The sequence below is a fragment of the Pezoporus flaviventris genome, unplaced genomic scaffold (assembly GCF_033815535.1).
Source record: "Pezoporus flaviventris isolate CSIRO_AGI_PZ_B2104156 unplaced genomic scaffold, CSIRO_AGI_Pfla_v1 ptg000088l, whole genome shotgun sequence".
NCBI lineage: Eukaryota > Metazoa > Chordata > Aves > Psittaciformes > Psittacidae > Pezoporus > Pezoporus flaviventris.
Window position 1 is genome coordinate 1,069,347 of NW_026892636.1, and position 25,819 is coordinate 1,095,165.

Consider the following 25,819-nt stretch of genomic DNA (forward strand, 5'->3'; position numbering starts at 1 on the left):
ACATAGATAGGCGGCATAGGGGTTGGTTCCTTTTGAAAATGTTTGATGGCTGGGGGTAATTTTTCTTCCCCAAATATACAGAGATGGTTCAACACAAATAAAGCTCGTAATAGTTTTTCTGAGGGGGTCAGGAGGTCTGGGTATTTAGTAACATATGTTTTGAGAGTGTTGTTAGCCCTTTCTACTATTGCTTGGCCAGTTGGATTATGGGGGATACCCTTAGTATGTTTAATTCCCCAAAATAGCATATATTTTTGGAAACGTTCACTGATGTATGCTGGGCCATTGTCTGTTTTAACTTCTTTAGGGACTCCCATTATAGCTATACAGCTATTCAAATGTTTTTCTACATGCGTTGTCTTTTCACCTGTTTGAGCAGTTGCCCAAATGTAATGACTATACGTATCAATGGTAACATGAACATATTTTAGCTTCCCAAAATGGGGTATATGAGTAACGTCCATTTGCCATATTTGATTTGAGTCTAATCCTTTGGGATTAACTCCCATGCTTAAGCCTACTCCCCCTTGAGGATAACTACAAACAGAACAGGTTTTAATGATAGCACGAGCTTCATGTATGGGAATATCAAATTCTTTAGCCAATCCTTTAGCATTTTGGTGGAAAATATTATGACTTTCCCTCGCAGCAATGCTGCGGGGAATTGTTGTTGGTTGTTGTATAGCTACCAACTTATCGGCCCTTGCATTTCCTTCCCCTAGGCCCATATCCCACTTATGACTTCTAATATGGAGTATAGAATAGGGATAGGCCCTGGCATGTATCACCCTCTTAAGGGATAAAAAGAGTTCCCCAAGCCTAGGATTTGTAACATCCTTAATAGCAGCATCTTCAACACGAGAAGCTACTGTCACAACATATAAAGAATCAGAGATAACATTAAGAGGCTGTTGGAACGTGTGAAGGGTCCAGATAACAGCTAAAAGTTCAAGGGTTTGAAGATTGTCCTCAGGTGTGGCGTCGAGAATGTGATGACACCACGTATTTCCTTGTTTCCATGTAGCTGCTGCTCTCAAGGTCCTGTGTCCTGCATCAGTAAAAACTGTGATAGCATCTGTAATAGGTGATTCGCTCCTAAGAGGTTTGACAATCCATTGCCAATGACCAAGCCATGCTAAAGCGCTAGGTTTAACTTTTGACGTGAGTACCTTACAAGGAGCGCTCAGCAAGGCAAGGGCTAGGTCACTATCATTGAGAAGAAACCAATCTAAGTCAGAATGTTCCATGGGCAAGTAAATAGTTTCAGGTTCTTTGCCACTAATTTCAATAGTCCGTAGTCGGCCTTTGCGTATCAGGGTTGCTAATCGTTCCAATTTCTTTGTAATTGATTTTCGCTGCTGTAATTGTGGAGTTAACCATTCAATAACTAAGGTTTCCTGGGCCTTGTCCCCCGCGTTCGTTATTTGGGTAATTGCTGCTAGAAGATGGTCCGCCGTGTTCCATATAACCAGATCTAAAGGGAGGACTGGATCACGGCGAGAGACAAAACCAGTTGTAACACAATGCATAATGTCTTGAAAAGCTTGTAATTGTGTTGGAGACAATGTTACAGGTGTAGCCGGGTCAGTGCCCTTAAGTAAAGGGCGTAAAGTATCAAGAAGGTCATTAGGGATTCCTGTTACCGGTTTAAGCCACTGTAAATCTCCCATTAATCGTTGGACTTCATATAAATTGGTTGGAATATTAGCAACCAACATTTTTTGTGGACGTATAACCCTATCGGTGATAATCCATCCCAAATATTTCCAAGGGGCAGTAGATTGAAGTTTTTGTTCAGATACCTTTAGTCCCTGGCGATGTAACAGTATTATAATCATTTGAAGTTGTTCAGTAGAAAAGGGGTATTTCTGAGCAAATAGTAAATCGTCCATATAGTGATATATAATAACGTCAGGCAAATTTTTTCGTATTGGCTGTAAGGCAGTGTCCACAAACAGCTGGCAGAGGGTGGGGGAATTGCGCATACCTTGTGGAAGCACTTTCCATTCAAACCTTTTATCAGGTTCTCCTCTATTTTGGGCAGGTAAGGTGAATGCAAAGCGTTTGGTATCCTGAGGATGTAAAGGAATTGTGAAAAAACAGTCCTTTAAATCAATAACCAAAAGGGACCAATCTCGTGGTATCATAGCTGGGTTTGGGAGGCCGGGCTGTAAAGCCCCCATAGGTTCCATTTGAGAATTAATTGCGCGCAGATCATGTAATAAACGATAAGATCCAGACTTTTTCTTTATCACAAAAATGGGGGTATTCCACGGACTGACGGACGGCGTCAAGTGGCCAAGTTGTAACTGTTCGGCCACTAATTTATGCGCCTGTAAGAGGCTTTCCCCTTTTAATGGCCATTGCTTAACGACCACAGGTGTATTAGTGGTCCATGTAAGAGGTATTGGGAAAGCCCAAGCAATGGCCGTTATGCTAAAGGGGAGTCTGTTAATTTAAGTCCCAATTGTGCTAACACATCACGACCCAAAATGCAATCAACTTCATCAGGGAGTAGAGTAAGGGAGAAGGGGGCGGAAGCCTGTTTCCCCTCCAAGAGGACGGTTAACACTGGTGTCTGTCGTGCAAGTCGAACCCCTCCTATTCCTGTTATAGCATTATTAATTGAAATTGTGGGCCATGAATCAGGGTATAATTTAGAGTCTATAATACAAGAATCAGCGCCTGTGTCAAGAAGAGCTTTTGACAGGGATAGGGTACGGCCTTGCCATAGGATTGTACAACAACGTTTTGGTCTTTCCGAAAGGTTGAGGCTTAGCATAGTAATTTTTCCTGTAGATCCTAATTGTCCTTGTCGTTGAGGTAAATTTCGTGGTGATACTGGTGTGGTAGAGAGGAGAGGAATAAATTGAGCAATCTTTTCGCCTTTTGGGACAGTCAATGGAGGGAAGTTGGTACGAGCAAGGATAAAAATTTCTCCAGTGGAATCAGGATCTATCACACCAGGGTCGATGTAGAGACCGTGTAAGGTAGCTGAGGAACGGCCCAATATTATACCTCCCACCGGCCGATTATTAATCAAAATGGGACCTTGAATGCCTGTAGGGACGGCGTGGGTATCTGTATTGTAGAAGGTAACATCTACAGCTGTTGCCAGGTCATATCCGAGGCTACCGCTTGTTGCAGGGACGAGGTTGTTGCAGGTTGGGCGGCTATTTGTGTCTTGGCGCGGCTCATCCTCGCGCTGGCCGGGGGGTTTCCCTGGGTATGTCGCCTACGGCAGGCATTGGTATTATGACTGGATGATTGACACGGTCCGCACCAAACACCAGGGGCCTGGCATTCGCGACGAGTGTGGCCGGGTCTCCCGCATCGATAACATTTTATGCGGGTGGTTGGGGTTAGAGAACGAGTTTGCGCAAGTGCCGCCTGGAGGGGTGCAAGGGCTGTGCCAAGACCTTCACTAATTTTATTAAGAGCTTCTACTACAAAAATTTGATTACCTGAGGGGAGCGTGTTTGCCTTGTCCAACAAATCTTGAATCACCCAATTACCCGGAGCAGTTGTTATAAGGGAGCGTGTTACCTGATTGCCATTTTGTATGATGCATTGTTTCAGGAGAGCATCCTGCATGTGATCTGCTACTCCTGCTTTAGAAAGGGCTTGCATTAACTTATCAACGAATGACCCAAGGGATTCCTCTCTTCCTTGTTTAATATTCATATACATAGGGGGTCCTCCAGGCTCTCGGATTTTGTCCATCGCTCGCTTCGCCACCCTCATTGCTTCCCTTAATTTCTCTGCCCCTATGCCTGCCTGGGCATCTGTTCGAGTATAATCACCATTCCCTAGTAGTTCATTCATTGTTATTCCAAAGAGGGGGTCTCCTTGAATACGGGGTAAAGCTACTGAAGCAGCAGCTTCTTCCCCCCATCGGGCATCAAATGTAAGTTTTTGGTGAGGGGTATAGATTAAACGAGCGATACCCTTAATGTCTACAGGCAAGAGAATCATCGAATTAAATAAGTAATCAAGCATCTGTTTGGCCGGTTCACTGGTGACACCGAATTGAGCGACTGTGGCACGAAGTTGAGCCAATAATTTCCAATCAATTTGAGTAATCTCCGCCCTATAACCGCCGCCAGGCCGAGGGTGAAAAATAACAGGAAAAGCCATGGAAGTAGTAACATGGTCTTGTGCCGCATCGGCAAGGACCCTATCTCCGTTTTCGACTCCGTGGCGTGCCAAAGCAGCCCAAGCTTCCCGTCTCTGACTTGCCATAGCCTCCGCGAGGTCCGAAAGGGCTCCGGGGAACGGCTCCGTGGCATTGAGAGACAAGGGAAGGGAGTTTTGAGGAGACTCAGGCGGTCCGTTTTCAGGGACGGGGGCAGACGGGGGAGACGGGGGAGAGGGGGGTGGGGGGGGGAGAGGAGGAGGCGGAGGAGGAGGGGGGGGTATCTCGATTGACGAGACGGTCGGCGGATTAGGGGCAGAGGGATCGTAGTGACGATTTAGATCTTGTGCCAAACGGGCACTTTCGGCCGCACGTTTCTCCGCCTGTACCATTAAGAGTTCGTTATGTATCAAACGCCATAATTTGGATAACTTTTTAGCAGTTTTATCATCATCTAATGTAAGATCCCATAATTTATCACCGTAGCGACGCCATTCCGACAACTGGTGGACTGAATGGGGATCATCGAAAATACCGAGAGACCGAGCGTGGGAAAGAAGGGAAGGGAGGTCCTTATCTAAATCTAAGCCTTTTAACCCCCGACGACGGAGGAAGGCAGTAAAAAGATCATACGCCGCTTGCCTGTCCATATTTACCGGTTCCGTTGCACCCTCCAGGCGTCGGCAGCGCGTAGCAGCAGAGCCAGCCGATGCTGCACTCCGGGCCAAAGCAGAAAGCAAGCAGCACACCGATGTGTCACTGCTGTCCCGCAGAAGCTGTCTTTAAGTCGAGACCTGCACCCAACGCAACTCCTTTGGGTCCTTGTTCCGGTTGGTCCCAAGTCCCTGTTCGGGCGCCAATATGTTGGTGACCCCGGGAGTCGCGGGAGACAAGCCTCATGCTATCATGGTCAGCAAGTCTCGTTTATTTAGCGTGATACACTCATTTTTATAGCCCGCGGTGTTAGGTACATTGTCTGCCAGGATACAGCAAAATCATTGGTTAATCGGTATTGACGCAGGGGTCTCTAAGTAACTGTAACCACTTCTTGTTTCAACTTGTTTTGACATATCCCAGCTTGCTCAAGCATTACCGTTGCGCTTATCTCAGCAAGATGTACATCCTGTTTCTTGAGCAACTCAGAATAAGCATCAACCACAAGATAATTGCGGCCTTGAGGCGCAGCCCTGAGGCCTATCTTTCCACCAGCTGCACAGTATCATGACCTCTGTTACTCAGCCATTCTGCTGTTAAGCTCTCTACACTTATTGACTCTCTGACTCCTCTATGACTTCTCTATGATTCCTCTATGACTTCTCTATGACTCCTCTATGACTCCTCTATCACTCCTGTATGAATCCTCTATGACTTTAGGCAATGACTCCTCTATGACACTTCGATGAATGCTCTACAACACATCTATGAATCTATGACTCCCTTATGACTTCTCTATGAATCCTCTGACACCTCTATGACTAATCTACAATTCCTCTTCCACTCCTCTACTTCTCTGTGAGTAATCTGCGACTCCTCTACGACTCCTCTATGACTCCTCTCTGACTCCAATATGACTCCTCTAAGACTCCTCTAAGAATACTCTATGACTCCTCTAAGACACCCCTATGACTTCTCTACGACCTATCTATGACTCCTCTATGACCACAGAATGACCATTCTATGACTCTGCTACGACCCCTCAATGACTCCTGCATGAAACCTCTATGACTTTATGACACAATGACTCCTCTATGACACATCTATGAATCTATGATGCCTCCAACTCCTCCATGACTCCTCTATGACTCCTCCATGACTCCTCTATGACTCCTCCATGACCCCTCTATGACTCCTCCATGACCCCTCTATGACTCCTCCATGAAAGCTATACGACTCCTCTATTACTCCACTATGACTCCTTCCTGATTCCTCCAAGGCTCCTCTATGACACATCTATGACTCTATGACTCCTCTGTGAATCTCTGACTCTTTTCTGACTCCTCTCTTACTCCTCTCTGACTCCTCTATGATTCCTCTTTGACTATTCTATGACTCCTGTATGAATCCAATATGACTCCTCTATGATTTCATTATGACTCCACCACGACTCATCTATGAATCCTCCTTAACTCCTCCATAACGCCTCTATGACACATCTGTGACTCTGTGACACCTCTATGACTCTCTGACTCCTCTCTGACTCCTCTCTGAATCCTCTATGATTCCTCTATGACTCCACTTTGACCATTCTATGACTCCTCTATGACTCCACTATGACTCCACTATAACTCCACTATAAATCCTCTATGACTCACCTGTGACTATTCAATGAACCCTCTAATAATCCTATATGACTCCTCTAAGATGCCTCTAAGAATCTTCTTTGACTCCTCTAGGACTCCTCTATGAGTCCCCTAGGACTCTTCTATGACTCCAGTATGACTCCTCTATGACTCATCTACAACTCCTCCATGACTCCCCTATGACTCCTCTATGAGTCCCCTATGACACGCCTATGACTCCGCTATGACTTCTCTATGACTCTTCCATGACTCCTCCATGACTATTCCATGACTTCTCTATGACTCCATTATGACTCCAATATAACTCCTCTATGACTCCTCTATGACTCTTCCATGACTCTTATATGACTCCTCTATGACACCTCTATGACTACTCTGTGACTCCTCTATGTCTCCACTATGACTTCTCCGACTACTCTATGACTCCTGTGACTCCTCTCTGATTCCTCTATGACACATGTATGAATTTATGACTTCTCTATGACTCCTCCATGACCCCTCTATGACTCCTCTATGACCACTAAAAGAAACTTCTATGACTTCTCTACGACCTGTCTATGACTCCACTATGCCCTTATGACACAATGGCTCCTCTATAACTCCTCTATGACACCTCCATGATTCCTCCATGACTCTTCTATGACTTCTCTATGACTCTCTATGACTCCCCTGTGAATGCTGTATGACTCCTCTATGACTCCTTTATGACTCCTCTATGACTGATATTTGACTGCTCTATGACTCCTCTATGACTCCTTTATGACTCCTCTATGACTGATATTTGACTGCTCTATGACTCCTCTATGACACCCCTATGACTCTATGACACTATGACACTTCTATGACCCCTCTTTGACTCTAGGACAGTATGACTCCTCTATGACTCCTCTATGACTCCTCTATGACTCCTCTATGACTTCTCTATGACCCCTCTATGAGTCCTCTATGACTCCTCTGACTCCTCTGACTCCTCTATGACTCCTCTATGTCTCTTCTATGACTCTTTTATGACTCCCCTATGATTCCTGAATGTCTCCTCTATAACTCTATGAAACCTTTATGACTCCTCTATGACACATCTATGATGCTTCTATGACGCATCTATGACCCCTCTGACTCCACTATGACTATTATGACTCCTCTGAGTCGTCAATGAGCCCCCGACTCTTCTATGACTCCTCTATGACTCCTCTATAACACTATGACTCCTCTATGACTCCTCTACGACTCCTCTATGAGTCCTCTATGACACCTCCATGACTCTATGACTCTATGACTCCTCTCCGAATCCTCTATGAGTCTTGGACAGGATGACTTTTCTATGACACCTCTATGATGCCTCTGTGACGCCTCTATGACCCGTCTATGACTCCTCTATGACTCCTCTATGAAACCTCTATGAAACCTCTGTGACTCCTCTATGACTCTATGACTTCTCTATGACTGCCCTATGACTCTCTGATTCCTCTGTGACTCCTCTCTGACTTTTCTAGGACACCTCTATGACACCTCTGTGATTCCTCTATGTCACTATGACTCCTCTATGACTCGTCCATGACTCCTCTATGACTACATTGTTACTGCTGTATGACTGCTCTATGACTTCTCAATGACACCTCTGTGACTTTTGACATCAAGACTCCTCTCAGACTCCTGTATGACTCCTTCATGACTCCTCTATGACTCCTCCATGAATCCTCCATGACACCTCTATGACTCCTCTATGACTTCTCCATGACCCCTCTGTGACTCCTCTATGACCACTCAATGACCCATCTATGAGTCCTCTATGACCCCTCCATGACTCCTCTACAACTGCTCTATGACCTCTCTATGACTCATCCAGGACTCCTGTATGACTTCTCTAGGACTCCTCTATGACACCTCTATGACTCCTCTATGACTCCTCTATGACTCCCCTAAGACACCTCTATGACTCCTCTATGATGCCACTATGATGCCTCTATGACCCCTCTATGACCCCCATTGTGACTCTACTATGACTCCTAAGATTGCTCTATGAGCCGTCTGTTAGCCATCTGACTCCTCTATGCCTCCTCTACCACACTATGACTCTTCTACGACTCCCCTACAATATTACTGACCACCTTTACAGCAGTGAAGATAAAGGAACAACCTGCTTGGATACATCATTCAAGAATTAAGAAAGCACCAGAGCTACAGAAGACATGGCGGATCGAACCTTCAGGACCCTTACGTATGAAATTGCGTCGGTCATAATTTGGACTCATATGATAACTGGTGCACGAGCTTGGGACCAGAACTTACACCTGAAGTTAGTGCAGAATATTACTAATGTTTTTAATCGTACTGACTATTGGGTGTGTGCACAGTTGCCTAAATCAGGAGAAAGCCTGGATCTCCCATTAATTGGAGTTCCAATTCCAAACACTGCCTCATGGACAAATTTGTGGGTGAACACTAGCAATCTGTATTCGAAGGAAAGGTTAAACTTTGGAATAGTTAATCCTAATCCAGGTAATAAACATTACACCTGTGCACAAAGATGTATTACACCAGGAACCAGGGTAGGAGATCATGCTTGTTTCAATGCCACAGATGTAGGTCACCATTCAAATTGCAATCGTGCTATTAATATAGATGGTATTGTAGTTCAGTGATGGCCTGTTCCTAAAGGTACTGGTTATGTGGAGAAAATGCTTATAAGACTCTGCCCCCCAGCTGGAAGGAGGCATGCACCTTAGGTGCTGTAATACCCAATTTTACTATTTTTATTATCAACAGGTATCCTTCTGGGACCTGGATTAGAAGTTTTGCTAAACGGATTAAGAGAGGGGAAAACCCTATTATTGAATGGCACACTGCATTTCATAGTTTTGTAAGAGGGCTAATTCCATCTTTGGGAGTAAGTGAATTAGAGAAGGCAATTGTAAATATCTCAGCAACCATAGAGGAAATGGAAAGTAAAAACATTGATATAATTCAGGCAGAACAACAAGAGATAACCAGCCCGTCTAAAGTGGTATTACAAAACTGAATAGCTCTAGACATGTTATTGGCATGACAAGGAGGGTTTTCTTCCATAATCAATGAAAGTTGTTGTTCCTATACAGACTGAAGTGGCAGAATCGAAACAGATCTGGAGGAAATTTGGAAACAAACTAAGATATTTCATGAAATGGCCATGGATGACACCTCCTGGGGTTTTGAAAAAATATGGAAAAAAAATAACTTCATGGTTACCTGAACCTCTCCTGGTTGAGACAACCAGTTTCAGGAATATTGATGTTATTTGTTTTAATATTGATTACTTGTGGTATGATACAATGTTCCCTCTGCTGTTGTAAATGGTCTATGATCAATTATGACGATTGGCAAAGGAACGAAATTAAGCACCAAGTAGAAACGGGAAATTATTTCAAAAAGTCTTTAGACGGTAATGGTAATATAAAAAATGTTGCAAAAGACTTTGCAAAAGGACATAAAAAGGGGGAATTTGAGAAAAGGGGGGAGGCAAAACATTACAAAATGAAATATATATACCTTTTAGAATCAGTTTTAAGTAATGTTGTTTGATGGCTTTGTAACAGTAGCAATGGAAAATTACGGAGGTGCATGATACACAGAAAAAAAAGCAGCACGGCTAGAGAACAGGCTGAGAATTCTTTCTCATGTAGGATAAACCATTATAGCTGACGTAGTTTTAGGCCCTTATGACCTTAGTACAAAATGAGTGTAAGAAAAACAGGCTAGAAGAACAGGACACAGGGATAAGGGGTATCTGGGAATGGCAGGTGTCCAGGATGGGCTGCAGTTAAACTAATTGATAAGTAGAAGGACAGCAGGATTGTTATGTCTGTGGTGTACCCCTTGGGTACAGCAGCCTTGAGGGAGACCGTTCCAAGAGCTGTGCTGGAGCTGAGGGAAACCACATCCACTCTTTGCCTCCTCACGCACAACTGCAGGCTCTCAGCTTGGCCAGGCAGCAGTTACCCTTCGGACGGCGTTTAGGTGCCCAGAGATGTCAGCCAAGAGGACTTTGATGCTGGCACACGCCTCACCAAAGGCAGCTTGTACAGTCTGGGCTCCCCTGGGTTGCCCTTGGCACCTTTATCAAAGGTAACTGCAACATGGCCTTGTCCTCTCTCCCAAGAGACCTCTGCCAATCCAATGGCCTTTCACAAGGGGGATCCCAAAGGAATGCCGATCTTCCCCTGTAACTGCACTGCCACTCTCCTGCCTGTTACACCGCGTCCTTCATTCCTCTCATCTTTCGTAGATTTTCCTTTCAAATAACCCTTTCAAATAACTTCTATCAGATGCCCTTTGTAATCTTCCTGCACTCGGAAACCTCCCCAGTTCCCTGGAAGACAATCTGGAAGACTTGACAAAACTACACAGTGAGACATGGCTCATCAGGGTTTAATGAGTCCCATGGTGTATTTGGGCTGAGTCCATGAACCTCAGGTGCTGAGAGGAGACTGAGGAAACCTCTCAAGAAGTCCAAGTCAGAAACAAAGCCCCAAGTGCCTTCAGCATTAATGGGCCCCACTGAGGGCTGCTGCTGACAAAGTCTCCCCAGGGACTCGTTAAAGCAAGTAACTGGAAGCTGTGATTACAGGGAGACAAAGGCAAAGTGCAGGTGTCTGATGGTGAGAAAACCCTTGGTTTGTTTGATGATGCAGAAAGGCCAAGCCCTGACCACAGCCCTTGGAGAAGCAGAGCCTGAAATCCTGAGGATGAAAGTTCTCCTCATAGGCCTTGATGAAAGAGGCAACTGCCATAGCCCAGGGCACAGAGGCCTTTTGTTCTTTTGGGCTTTTCAGCCATGCCAGAACCCTGTCATCTCTGCTGCAGGCTGTCCTACACTGGCCCATGCCTGCACCTCTTTCCCTTCAGGCTGTTGACCCCCACCTTGCTTTCCCACCTAGCTCTCACCTGGCATTTCTGTACCTTCAGTCCCATCTCTGCACCCATCGCTGTCTGTTCCTTGAAACACAAAGCCATGGGCTGAGCCAGACTTCCTCTGGGTGACCTCTTGCACCACAAGTCCACCTTTTGAGAGACATTTCTCTTTCCTAACTTTGAGTCTGAACCTTCCAAGCTGCACTTTGCAGAGGTTTCCTTCTCTTCCTGCTAGCAAGAAAAACTACATCATCTCTGAAGCCACATTTCAAGTAGCTGTAGGCTGCTACTATAGTGTCAATTCAAGAGATGCATTGAACATCCCTCAGCAAGCGGATCTAAAGGGGAGGGCGCATTCAGGCAGCTCTCTTGTGGTCTGGCACTGGAGGTGGCTGCTGGCCATGCTCTGCTGCACGCAGTCCTCTGCTTCTGCCCATGAGAGCTCTGTGACCTGCCCTTTGAAACCGTGCTGCCCTGCTCTCCGCACAGGACAGATGTTTGTGGGGGTTCTTCAGATCAGTTTTTGTGTGAAGGCATCTTACAGGCAGTGCAAGTTTGAGCACAGGGGAAATGGAAAGGACTGATGGATGCTGCAGCTCCCCTGGCTCTGCACTAAGCTTCAAAGAGCTGAGAACTTCTCCCTGTTTCAATACTCTTCTGATTTTCTTTCAAAGAAATTATGTTTTATACCCCCCAAAACAACCTCAGCAATGTTAAGCCAGTAAATAAATAACAGAGAGAAAATGATTCTAAGGCCATGCTGAGCTTCAGTTGTACAGCCCACACGCATTCAAATCATGAGTACATGTAGAAAACTTTACAACCACGTTGGATTTCATCTGACATGTGTTGTGCAAAGCAGAGCTGGACTTCACTGCTTCAGAGCAAAGGTGACTCCCATCCAATCCAGCCTTGAACATTGCCAGGGATGGTGCAGCCACAGCTTCTCTGGGCACTTTGTGCCAGTGTCCCACCACCCTCAAAGGGAACAACTTCCTCCTAAAGTCAAGCTAAATCTCCCTTTTTTTCAGGTTAAAGCCATTCCCCCTTGTGCAATAACTTGTAATACGGGGAGGCTCCAGCAGCAGCGCAGGACGGACGTGGCCGTGGACTTGTACCTGTACCTGTACGCTGCTCTGCCCCGTCGTGGCCCTAGTCCTCGAATCCATCTTCAAGAGGCTGCGGGGAGCCGAGGGGGAGCGGTCGAGGGAGCCAGCAGCTGCCGAACTGGCCCGGGAGAGCAGCCCTGGGACCAAGAGGTGGGGGGAGCGGGGCTGGAGGCCGGCAGGCAGCGGCTGCTGGTGGGGGATGTCAGGGCTGTCGAGGGGCAGAAGGAGGTGGCTGCAGAGTAGCGGGATAAGGCGGTGGAGTAGCCGAGACGTGTGACCAAGCCCAGCCCCACAACGGCCGAGAGCATTCCCTGGAAGCTGCCAGGCGAGCCCCAGGAGGATGCAGGAGACCACGCAGCATTTCCCAGCAAAGCAGAGGAGGAAGATCTGGACTCAGGAAAAGGGAAGCTGGTGGTGGGAGTGCCAGCAAGCACAGCAGCTACCCCAGTCCCAGTGACAAGTACAGCAGCATTGTTTGAGAGGTCTGAAGGTTTTGAATGGCCTTTGGGTACCCTTGGGACCTGCCTGCTGATTGTGGTGGGGATCAGCATGTTGGCAGACACACAGACTGTGTTTTACCCACCACCATTTTGTCTGATCTCAAAAGTTAAGCAGAGTCGAGTTTGGGTCTTGTCTATGGTTGATATTGGAGGACCAAGAGATTTTCCTCAAGGCTGTACAGTCATGAGTGGCAGGATGTGTGGGACAGTATGGGCTAGTATCTAGTAAACTAGGCCCCTCCAGTATTTTGGAAGCATCAGAGATGGAAGGCAGCTGTATGGAGTCCCCAGCAACAAGGGGCAGAAACTGCTGAAGGGGACAGTGAATTATTTTGAGCCTGGTGGGCCCATAGCACTTCAGGACATCAGGGCAGAGATGCAACATACAGGTGAACTCATGATGAAGGGGTGGACTTAGCAATGGACGCTATTGCCCAGGAGATTCACTTGTGTGAACACTGCACACAGCCTCTCCTGTTCTGAAAGACTGTTATAAGAGATGAAACCCGGTATCATGGACCAAATGGACTCAGCAGCTTTATAGGGATTGGTCCCTGCGCTAAGAAATGATCTCTTTCTCACTGTCTGTGTGTATATATGGATGTATATATGTAAGAGCAATGACATATTGAAAATGTAGGATCTGGGCATGACGTGAATGGTATGCAATCAGGGCTGGATACTGGTTTAGCAGTAGCAGTCATATTTCACCTTAGTAGCTGGTTCAGCGTTGTGTTTAGACTTTCGCCCTGGGAGCAGAGCTGATAACACCAATGTTTTTAGTTTTTGCAAAGTCATGTTTATTCTGACCAAGGACATTTGTGAGCCTCATGCTCTGCGAGGGAGGAGGGGAAGCCGGGAGGAAGCAGAGACAGGACACCTGACCCAAACTGACCAAAGAGGTATTCCATACCACCACACATCATTCCCAGGATGTAACTGAGAGTTACCTGGAAGGGCTAGGACTCCAGGTTAGAGGAGGTATCGGTCGGTGCTTGGTGAGGCTGTGGGGCGAGTTACCGGTCAGCTGGTGCTGAGGTGTTGTATTCTCTTCCCTTGTTACTTCCTGTCGTGGTTTAAACCCAGTCAGGTAACTTGTTCACTCACTCCCCCCCTTCTTTCCCTCCCCCTGCTCCCGGAGGGACAGAGAGGAGAATAGAAAAGAATGCAACTCCCATGGGTTGAGATAAGAACAGTTTAGTAACTAAGGTATAACACAAATCACTACTGCTACCACCAATGATAATAATGATAAAGGAAATCACAAGGGAAGAGAATACAACACCTCAGCACCAGCAGACCGATAACTTGCCCCCCCTCAGCCCGACCAAGCACCGACCGATACCTCCTCCAACCCTGCAGTCTCCCAGCCCTTCCGGCTAACTCCCAGTTACATCCTGGGCATGACGTGCTGTGGTATGGAATACCTCTTTGGTCAGTTTGGGTCAGGTGTCCTGTCTCTGCTTCCTCCCGGCTTCCCCTCCCCCCTGGCAGAGCATGAGGCTCACAAAGTCCTTGGCCAAACCAAAACATCCTTGTTATCAGCTCTGTTCCCAAGCCGAAAGTCAAAACACTGCACTGCACCAGCTACCAAGAAGGAGAAAAATGACTGCTACTGCTGAACCCAGGACACTTCCTTTATCATTAATATTACTGGTGGTAGCAGTAGTGATTTGTGTTATACCTGAGTTACTAAACTGTTCTTTTCACAACCTGTGGGAGTTGCATTCTTTTTGATTCTCCTCTCCGTACCCTCTGGGAGTAGGGGGAGAGCAAGAAGGGGGGAAGTGAGTGAACAAGCTGCCTGACTAGTTTTAAACCACGACACTTGCCTTGCCTAGCCTTGCCTGACTTGGCCTGGCCTGGCCTTGCCTTGACGTGCCTTCCTTCCATTGCCTTGCCTTGTAATGCCTTGCCTTGTCTTGCCTTGCCTTGCATTGCCTGGCCTTGCCTGGCATTGCCTGGCTTGGCCTTGCCTGGCATTTCCTTGCCTGTCTTTGTCTTGCCTTGCCTGTCCTTTCCTTGCCTTGCCTGGCCTTGCCTTGCCTTGCATTGCAGGCATTGCCTTGCCTTGTCTGGCCTTGCCTGGCCTTGCCTTGCCTTGCCTTGCCTGGCCTGGCCTTCCTTTGTCTTGCCTTGCATTTCCTTGCCTTGGCTGGCCTGGACTGGCCTAGCCTGGCCTTGCCTGTTCTTGACTGGCCTAGGCTGGCCTGGACTGGCTTTGACTGGCCTTGCCTTACTTTGCCTTGCCTTGCATTGCCTGGTCTTGCCTGGCCTGGACTGGCCTAGCCTGGCCTTGCCTGCCCTGGACTGGCCTAGCCTGGCCTTACCTGGCCTTGACTGGCCTTGCCTTGCTTTGCCTTGCCTTGCATTTCCTTGCCTTGCCTGGCGTCGCCTGGCCTTGCCTGGCCTGGCCTGGCCTAGCCTGGCCTTGCCTTGCTTTGCCTTGCCTTGCATTGCCTGGTCTTGCCTGGCTTGGACTGACCTAGCCTGGCCTTGCCTGCCGTGGACTGGCCTAGCCTGGCCTTACCTGGCCTTGCATGACCTTGCCTTGTCTTTCCTTGCCTTGCATTGCCTGGTCTTGCCTTGCATTGACTTATCTTGCCTGGCCTTTCCTGGCATGGCTTGGCCTGGCCTTGCTTTGCCTTGCATTGTATTTCCGTACCTTCCATTGCCTTGACTGTCCTGGCCTTGCCCTGCTTGCCGTGGCCTTTCCTAGCCTTGCAGGGCTTTCTTTGCCTTGCTTTGCCTTCTCCTTCCTGGGCTGGCCTGGCCTTGACTTGCCTTGCTTTGTCTTGCCTTGCTTTGTCTTGCCTTGCCTTACCTTGCCTTACCATGCCTGGCCTTGCCTGGCATTGCCCTGCCTTGCCTTGCCTTGCATTGCCCTGCCTTGCATTTCCTTGCCTGGCATTGCCTTGCTTTGCCTTGCCTTGCCTGCCCTTTCTTTGCCTTACCTTGCCTGGCCTTGCCTTGCCTTCCCTTGCCTTGCATTGCCTTGCCATGCCTAGCCTGGCATTGCCTGTCCTGGTCTGGCCTTGCCTGTCCTTGCCTTGCCTTGCCTATCCTTGCCTTGCCTTGCCTTTCCTTGCCTTGCCTCACATCGACTTGCATAGCCTTTCATTGCCTTGCCTGGCCTGGAATGGCCTTGCCTTTCCTTGCCCTGCCTCACCTTGCCTTGCATTGCCTTGCCTTGCATTCCCCTGCCTTGCCCTGCCTTGCCATGCCTTTCTTTCCCTTGCCATGCCTTGCCTTGCCTTGCCCTGTCTTGCCTCGCCTCGCCTTGCGTCTCCTTGCCATGCCTTGCCTTGCCTTTTCTTGCCTTCCCTTGAATTGACTTCCGTTGCCTTACCTTCCCTTGTCTTGCCATGCCTTGCTATGATTTTCCTTCCCTTGCCATTCCTTGTCTTGCATTGCCTTGCCTGGCCTTCACTTGCCTTGCCTTGCCTTGCCTGGCCTTCCCTTGCCTTGCCTTCCCCTCTCTGCCATGCCTTTAATTCCCTTGCCATGCCATGCCTGGCCTTCCCTTGACTTGCCTTGCCTGGCCTTCCCGTGCCTTGCCTTCCCTCACCTTGCCATGTCTTACAATGACTTTCCTTCCCTTGCCATGCCATGCCTTGCCTTCACTTGCCTTGCCTCACCTCGCCTCGCCTGGCCTTAAATGGCCTTGCCTTGCTTTTCAATGCTTGACCTTGCCTTGCGTTGATTCGCCTCGCCTCGCCAGGTCTTCCCTTCCCTTGCCTTGCCTGGCTTTGCCTCATCTCACTTTGCCTTCCCTTGCCTTGCCTTGCTTTCCCTTGCCTTGCCATGCCTTGCCGTGTTGTGCCATGCCTTGCCATGCCTTTCCTTCCTTTGCCTTGCCTTGCCTCGTCTTGCCTTGCTTTGCCTGGAATCGCCTCACACCGCCTCACCTTGCCTCGACTAGCCTCGCCCTGCCTATCCAGGAATGGCCTTTCCTTGCCTCGCCTTGCCTCACCTTGCTTCGCATCACCTTGCCTCGCCTTGCCTTGCATTGCCTTGCCTTGCCTCACCTTGTGTTGCCTCGCCTCGCCATGCCTTTCCTTCCCTTGCCATGCCTTGCCTTTCCTTGCCTTGTCTTGCATTGCTTTGCCTCGCCTCGCCTCACATCGCCAGGTCTTTCTTTCCCTTGCCCTGCCTTGCCTTATCTTCCCTTGCCTTCCCTTGCCTTGCCTTGCATTCCCTTGCTTTGTCTTGCCTTTCCTTGCCTTGCCATTCCTTGCAATGCGTTGCCTTCCCTGGTCTTGCTTTGCCTTGCCTTGCTTCGCCTCTAATCACCTCGCCTCACCTCTCATCGCCTCACCTCTCCTCACCTCATTTCGCCTCGCGAGGGTTTTCCTTCCTTTGCCTTGCCTTGCCTCACCTCGCCATTACTTTCCTTACATTGCCATTGCTTGCCTTGCCTTGCCTCTCCTCGCCTCTCCTTGCCTTGCCTGGACTTCCCTTACCTTGCCTCACCTCGCCATTAATTTCCTTTCTTTGCCTTGCCTTGCCTTGCCTTGCACTGCCTTGCCTTGCATTGCCTTGCCTTGCCTTGCCTCGCCTTGCCTCGCCTTACCTTGCCTTTTCTTGCCTTGCCTTGCCTTCCATTGCCATGCTTTGCCTTGACTTTTCTTTCCTTCCCTTCCCTTGCCTCGCCTCGCCTTACCTCTCCTCTCCTTTCCTGGACTTTAATGGCCTTGCCTTGCCTTACCTTGCCTTGCCTTGCATTGCCTTGCCTCACCTTGCCTTGCCTTGCCTTGCCTTACCTTACATTGCCTTGCCTCACCTCGCCTTGCCTTGCCTCCCCTCGCCTCACCATGCCTTTCCTTGCCTCCCCTCTCCTCACCATGCCTTTCCTTGCCTTGCCTTGCCTCGCCTCGCCTTGCCTCACCTCACCTCACTATGTCTTTATTTCTGTTGCCCTGCCTTACCTCGCCTCACCTCGACTCACTATGAATTTCCTTCCCTTGCCTTGCCATGCCTTGCCTTGCATTGCCTCGCCTCGCGTCGCCTCGCCTCTCCTCACCTCGCCATGACTTACCTTCCCTTGCCATGTTTTGCCTTGCCTTGCCTTTCATTGCCTCGCATCACCTTGCCTCTCCTCACCTCGCCATGACTTACCTTCCCTTGCCATGTTTTGCCTTGCCTTGCCTTTCATTGCCTCGCATCACCTTGCCATGCCATTCCTTCCTTTGCCACGTCTTGACTTTCCTTGCCTTGACTTGTCTTGCCGTGTCTTCCCTTGCCTTGCCATGCCTTGCCTAGCCTTGCCATGCCTTGCCTTGCCTGGCCTTGCCTTGCCTTGCCTGGCCTTGCCTTGCCTTGCCTGGCCTTTCCTGGCCTAGCCTGGCCTGGACATGCCTTGCCTTGGCTAGCATTGCCTTGCCTGGCCTTGCATTGCCTTGGCTTTCCTTGCATTTCCTTGCATTTCCTTGCATTTCCTTGCCTGGCCTGGCCTGGCCTGTCATGGCCTTGCCTGGCCTTGCCTTGCCTTGCCTTACCTTGAGTTGCCTTGCCTTTCCTTGCCTTGCCATTTCTTGCCTTGCGTTGCCTTGCCTTGCCTTGCATTGTTTTCCCTTGCTTTGCCTTCCTTTGTCTTGCATTGCCTTGCCTTGCCTGGCCTTGCTTGACACAGATCTCTTGCTGTGCCATGTGCACTTGCCAGTTACTGAGGAAAGTATCCATGGGCTGGGAAAGGAAACAGCGCAGGAGGGAATTTTTAGCTAATTGTAGCTCTTCCTGGTAAAACCTGTAGGGCTCTAGCATCTTGTTCCATATTTTCCGTGGTAACTGGAATGGGTTTCACTATTAAAAAAAGTATTTAATTTTCTACTTCCCTGTGTTCCAGGAGAAACAGCAGCAAGGGCCTCCCCTTGTGCTACAGCTTGTGACACTGGGCAAGACGTGACAAGAAAAACAGATGGGCTGGAACTTGTGGAGAAGCCTGTGGGCTGTAGAGCTTCATCAGGGACAAGGACAGGTTTCTGTGTAAGCACTGACTCAGTTCAGCCCAGCTGTGCTGTAGTGAAGAGCAGCACCCCTCGCTGCCCTGTGCGGAGTCGGGGCTGGGGTGCGTGCTCCCCACCCCTTCTCTCCTGCCTCCTTTGTCTGCAGTGAAACAGAAACTGTGTTCTCTGAAGAAATTCTTTCCGGGGAGGGTGGTGAGACACTGGAATGGGTTTCCCAGAGAAATCCCGCGTGCTTCTTGTGAAACTCTTTAGGATTGCTGAAAGAATCACTTCCACACATACCAGCAAAAGTGATTTTAATGTGAATTTCTAAAAGCAGGATTCCTCAGGATTTGGTGGCGAGGCCCCACTCCACCATCTACAAAAAGAGATTGTGTCAGACTTGGCAAGGATTTATCCAGGACTGGATTCAAGTGATTTATACGGCATTCAACTGAAATCATGTGTATAGAAACTGCAAACAGAAAGGAATAAGGGAGACCCTCTTGTTGAGTCACGAGGTTCAGATTGGATCTCTTTGCTTTCTAAGATCCCTCTCTGAGAGCAGTCTGCGTGCAGCTGGATTCCATCTTAGTCTCAGGCCTGCTATTCATCTAAAGGATCACAAATGCCAGCTAGCAGCAGTTCGCATTTGTAAACTCAATCACAGGATTTCTAACAGCACTTGATCACTGAAGCTAATATACACACACTTGCAATTAAATATCCAACCTAACACAACACACTGAGATGGAGCTAGATGGCTGTGCACAGATCTAGATGCATCCCTATGCTGAAGCTGCCCTTGGTGCAGTGAAAAGTAAAAGCAGAGCACAATACTCCCAGCAGCTCTGGAAGCACTCCTCAGTGGGCGAAGGGCTGAGTGTCAGTGAGCAGCAGGATCGGCCCAGCCAGATGATCTCCCTATTAGCTAAACTGGAGAGTTTAGGGGGCTCTCAGAGATGCCTCACTATGAGGGAGATGCTGCTCACAGCACACTGCGGTCCAGGAGAGCTCAAAGGATCTCTCTCTTGGCACTACCACTTGTAGGGTCGTCAGATGACGGGCTTTAGTCATCAGTCAGATTTCATCCTGGCCACAACTCTGTGTCAGTTTCAACAGTGCACAACAGCTCTGTTGCAGGCTGTCAGGGAATGCCTGATCAACCTGAAAGAGCTCCTGGTATGAGCAGGGAGTATCCGACTTTCCTGATCTCTGTGTGCTGCTCCCACCTTTGCCAGGCAACCAGAGCTCCTGGTGCAGCCAGGGAGCAGCTAGCAGCCAACTCCTTGCAGTGTGCAAAGGCTGGGGCCTAACAGGAACTCCTGGGGAAGCAGAGGGCTCCAGGAAATGGGGGGGAAGTGCATCAGCACATTCCACCCCGTAACTAAAGTCAGTTCATCTTTCTCAGAGTGGTGTGCTCACCTCTTGCCGCTGTGCCAGTAAACAAAGTAGAGCTGAATTCCAGTTATAAATTGAGGGCAATGTCTGGTTGCTTAGTTGTTAAGAATTTCTTAAATGAGTTTAAGTACGATTATATATATGGACAGGTTTCTGCATCAACATAACCTGTTCAGCTGATTTCTATGCTCTAATGTATAGCAGAATGTTTAACAACAAACAGAATAGGATATAAATTAGTGAAATTAAGGTAGGATGTAAAATTCAACTTTAAAGCCCCAGTTGCTGTTGCTGACCATCCAAACAGGGTATCCTACCAGAGATGTTTTCATGCTCAGTGTGTGGACTTGCCAGAGATAGGTTAATGGTTGGATTTGATGTTCTCAAAGGGCCATTTTCAAATTAATTGATTGATTGTAAGAAACAAAGATTTTTAGCCTTAAATCTTTGTATCATCAGGCTGTTTCCCATGGTGTTTCCCTGGAGCCCCAGGGAGCCCTGGAAGGAGCCCATGGGGGCAGAGGCAGAGCCACCTTGGGCTGGGCCTCTGCTGCTGAACTGGGACCGAGGGGAGACCGGCGAGACACAGGGAGCTTAAAGGCACTTGGCAGTGGAGGATGCTGAGGACGAGGAGGAGGAACCTTCTGAAGGAGAAACCTTCCCAGCCCTGTTTGTGGTAAGGCACTGGGTGCAGGGCAATGCAGCTGCAGTTTCTCTCTGTAGATAAGGAGGAGGATGTGCTGCAGAGCAGGGCTTCCCCCTGCACCATGCAGGGACAGGACAAGGCAGGTCCCTTGTCCCGGGGCTGGCTGCAGGGTGTGAATGTGGGTGTGCAGCCAGGGGTGCCCAGCGCTGCCCTTGCAGCAGGGTCCCTGCAGCCCAAAGGCTGTGTGCAGGGGCAGGGACTCTGCTGCCTGCCAGGGTCAGCACTCGGCCTGCCCGGGAGCTCTCCATGGAGCTCGAGGGGAGCTGAGGGGAAAGGAGAAACCCCTGACAGGGAAGGGAAGTGCTGGGTGGGTGACGCTGCTCCAATCTGCCATCACTCTGAGCACTTCTTCAGAGGCTCCTTCTGAAAGACACTGAGGCATCATTTACCTGATAGGGAAGGATGCTGAGCTTTGATGTTTTTCCCTCTTGGTGGGCAGGTTGGGCAGTGGGAGCTGGGAATTTACTTCTCTGCTTTGGGGAAGGCACGGAGAGTCTTGTGAGGGCTTGTGTGAGCTGCTCCTGAGCCCCTGCACAGGCAGGGGTGTGCAGGGCAGAGCTGAGCACACAGCCCATGGCATGGGCTCTGGGAGCACTGAGAGGGAGCAGAGCTGGGCACAGAGCAGCAGCTCCTGGCAGGGACAGCTCCAGGCAGCAGAGATATGGATGGGCAGGGAGTGGGGGCAAAGTGCAGCCCAGCCCTGGGGAGGGTGCGTTCAGGCAGCTCTCTTGGGGTCTGCCACTGGAGGTGGCTGCTGGTTGTGCTCTGCTGCCCACAGCCCTTTGCTTCTCAGCGTGAGAGCTCTGTGATCTGCCCTTTGAAACCGTTCTCCCCTGGTCTCAGCACAGGACAAATATTTCTTGGGCATTTAAGATCAATGTGTGTGAAAGCATCTTACAGGCAGTGCAAGTGTAAGAAGAGGGCAAATGGGAGTGATGGACACTGAAGCTCTCTAGGCTATGTACTAAGCTGCAAAAAACTGAGACTTTTTGCCTGATGCATGTTCTCCTGATTGTATGTATGAAGAAAGCCCAGCAGTATAATGACATCACTGGTGATGACACTGAGCCTCTCCTGTCCTCCTATAATGTGCTCAGAGTCGTGTGTAAACTGAACTTCTGTATCTGACATCCCTCCTGTCCTGACCTGTCACTGCCTTTTTCTCCTCTGACAGTGCCCCATGCCCAGAGGCAGCAGATGTCCAACGGCAGCTCCATCACCCAGTTCCTCCTCCTGCCATTCGCACACACGCGGGAGCTGCAGCTCTGCCACTTCTGGCTCTTCCTGGGCATCTCCCTGGCTGCACTCCTGGGCAATGGCCTCATCATCACCAGCACAGCCTGTGACCAGCACCTCCACACCCCCAGGTACTTCTTCCTCCTCAACCTCTCCCTGCTGGACCTGGGCTGCTTCTCCACCACTGTCCCCAAATCCATGGCCAATTCCCTCTGGGACACCAGGGCCATCTCCTACACAGGCTGTGCTGCACAGCTCTTTTTCTTTCTCTTTTTTCTCATAGCTGAGTATTCTCTCCTTGCTGTCATGTCCTATGACCGCTACGTGGCCATCTGCAAGCCCCTGCACTATGGGACCCTCCTGGGCAGCAGAGCTTGTGTCCACATGGCAGCAGCTGCCTGGGGCACTGGGTTTCTCAGTGCTCTGCTGCACACGGCCAATACATTTTCACTGCCCCTCTGCCGAGGCAATGCTGTGGAGCAGTTCTTCTGTGAAATCCCCCGCATCCTCAAGCTCTCCTGCTCACACTCCTACCTCAGGGAAGTCGGGCTTCTTGTGGTTGCTGCCCTGATTGCTGTTGGCTGTTTTGTTTTTATTGTGGGGTCCTACGTGCAGATCTTCAGGGCCGTGCTGAGGATGCCCTCTGAGCAGGGACGCCACAAAGCCTTTACCACGTGCCTCCCTCACCTGGCCGTGCTTTCCCTCCTTGTCAACACTGCTGTCTTTGCCTACTTGAAGCCCCCCTCCGTCTCCTCCCCATCCCTGGATATGATGGTGTCAGTGCTGTACTCGGTGGTGCCTCCAGCAGTGAACCCCCTCATCTACAGCCTGAGGAACCAGGAGCTGAAGGATGCTATGAGGAAGCTGGTGACCAGATGTGTTTCAGCAGGTATACACTGCTTGCTTTACCCTGGAAAGGGCTTCCACTGTAGGTCATGACAGACCATGTCTGTCTTTCCTGCTTTACATTTGTTTTCCTATTTCAATTTGTGATGATGTTGTCTTCATAGAAATGTCAGTTTTCATCTCCTAATTAAGTTGCCACTCGTGCTGTGTGACCCACAGACTTTGTGTCACTCTGGTCTCTGATTGTATTTCAGGGAAATAAATGATCCTGCAGCAACTTCTTCTCTGTGATATGTCCTCACATGTCAGGAATGAAGGGGAACGAAAGCAGCTTTCTGGCTGCTCCAGCTCTGGAATGGCTGCTCTGTGCCTGCAGCAGGAAGAGCTCTTGAGGAGCCCCATGATTGTGGCTGTTGTGCTGGAGTGGGGAGATGGGATGGCATGGGGGGGATGCAGAGATCTCAGGGTGTGCTGGGCAGGGGAGCAGGGGACACAGGGGTCCCTGCAGGGGACTCCCCTGCAATGGCACAGGCTGGGGCTGCCAGGCTGAGAACAGCCCATGGGAAAGGTCTGGGTGGGCAGGAGCTGGACAGGAGGCAGCGTGTGCCCTGGCAGCAAGGGAGGACAGCAGCATCACGGGATGTATGAGCAGGAGCACAGAGGAGAACAAGGGAAAGAATGATCTGGAATACTCCATAGAGGATTCAGATCCCCAGTTCAGGAGTGGGTTTAGTAATGGGCCCTCAGGTCAGGAGATACTGGAGCACGATGCCGGCGGGGAGAGTCTGGGGGAGCTGGACTTCTCCAGCCAGGAGAAGGGAAGGCTCATGGGGACCTGAGATCTTGTGCCACCCCAATAACAGCACAACCCCCCCCAAACCACCTTGTCCTTCTTCTCCTATGGGATACAGGGTCAGAGCCTCAAAACAGACCCAAAACAGGACAAAAACACCCCCCAAAAAACAGCCCAAAACCATCTTCTCCTGCTTCTCCTATGAAACTCAGGGTCAGAACCAAAAAACAGCCACACAAACAGGACAAAACTACCCCAAAACCACACAAAACAAGACCAAAACACCCCCAAACCACCCCAAAACTATCCCAAAACCACCTTATCCTGCTTCCCCTGTGGGATACAAGGTCAGAGCCCCAAAAATGGACAAAAAAAGCCCCAAAGCACACCCAAAACCAGCCCAAAAATGCCTTCTCCTCCTTCTCCTATGGGATATAGGGTCAGAGCCCCAAAACAGCCGTAAAACAGCCCCAAAACAGGGGAAAACCAGACCAAAACATGCAAAGAAAACCACAAAAAAGGCCAAAATCACCCCAAAATCACCTTGTCCTGCTTCTTCTTTGGAATACAGGGTCAGACCCCCCAAAAGACCCAAACAGGACTAAACAGCCCAAAACAACTCCCAAAACAGCCCCAAAACACCCAAAAAAACCCCTAAAACCACTTTATCCTGCTTCTCCTATGGGATACAGGGTCAGACCCCCAAAACAGACCCAAAACAGGACAAAACTAACCAAAAACACCCACAAAACACCACCAAACAACACCAAAACCACCTTGTCCTGCTTCTCCTGTGGAATACAAAGTCAGAGCCCCAAAACAAACCCAATAGAGGCAAAAACCAGGCCAAAACCAACCCAAAACCCAGAAAACAGCCAAAACCACCCCAAAACCACCTTGTCCTGCTTCTCCTATGGGATACCGGGTCAGACCTCAAAAACAGTACAAAAACAGCCCACACCCACACCAAAAACAACTTCTCCTGCTTCTCCTGTAGGATATAGGGTCAGAGCCCCAAAAGAGAGGCATAAAACAGGAGAAAACCCCAAACCACCGAAAAAACCAAAACAAACCCAAACCACACCAAAACCACTTTGTCCTGCTTCTCCTAGGGGATACAGGGCCAGAGCCTCAAAACAGCCAAAAACACCCACAAAACAGGAGAAAACCAGCCCCAAACCACCTTGTCCTGCTTCTCCTGTGGGGTACAGGGTCAGAGCCCCAAAACAGCCCCAAAAGAGAACAAAACCACCCCAAAACATACCAAAAACCATGCCAAAACCACCTTCTCCTTCATCTCCTGTGGGATACAGGGTCAGAGCCCCAAAACAGACCCAAAACAGGCCAAAACCAGACCAAAACCAAAACAAAACAGCCAAAACAGCCCTTCAGAAAACCACAACCACCCCAAAAACACCTTATCCTGCTTCTCCTGTGGGATACAGGATCCATCCCTGAGCCTGGGGAATGCAGGAACCTCCTGCAGTGGAGGTGCAAAGCTTCTGTGAGACACTTGTGAGTGCGGGCAGAGAGCGGGGTGTGCGCAGCAGAGAGGGTGCTACAGGCAGGAAGCTGTCCCAGATGGAGCGCCCTGTCCCCAGAGCATGGGGTACCTTGCACCCAAGGACACCACCTTTCCTTTTGGCTCTTGCCAAGAAGTTCTCAATCCAGACCATTCTGTTTTCCCACTGCTCTCTCATGGTGCTTTTTTCTCTATACTGATTGCATCACCCATTCCTCTAGAAGCCTCCTTTAGATCAGCTTGCTGAGGGGTATTCACTCCACCTGCTGAATTGACACTGTAGTAGCAGCCTACAACTATGTGAAATGTGGCTGCAGAGATGATGGAGGTTTTCTTGCTAGCAGCAAGAGAAGGAAACCTCTGCAAAGTGCGGCTTGGAAGGTTCAGATTCGAAGTTAGGAAAGAGAAATGTCTCTCAAAAGGTGGACTTGTGGTGACT

General features: G+C 49.4%; 1 protein-coding gene and 1 pseudogene across 1 annotated transcript in view; one reads left to right on the forward strand and one right to left on the reverse strand.

Annotated features, from left to right (window-relative positions):
- Window positions 1-17,962, reverse strand: part of LOC133280754 (olfactory receptor 5AP2-like) — a 48,012-nt pseudogene extending 30,050 nt beyond the window's left edge.
- The window catches only part of LOC133280763 (olfactory receptor 14C36-like), a 377,076-nt gene extending 353,918 nt beyond the window's left edge, over window positions 1-23,158 (forward strand). Inside the window, exon 3 of the mRNA XM_061475687.1 lies at window positions 22,158-23,158. Within this exon, the coding sequence (XP_061331671.1) occupies window positions 22,158-23,158 (1,001 nt within the window). The remainder of the gene's footprint in view (window positions 1-22,157) is intronic.
- Window positions 23,159-25,819: the final 2,661 nt, after the last annotated feature.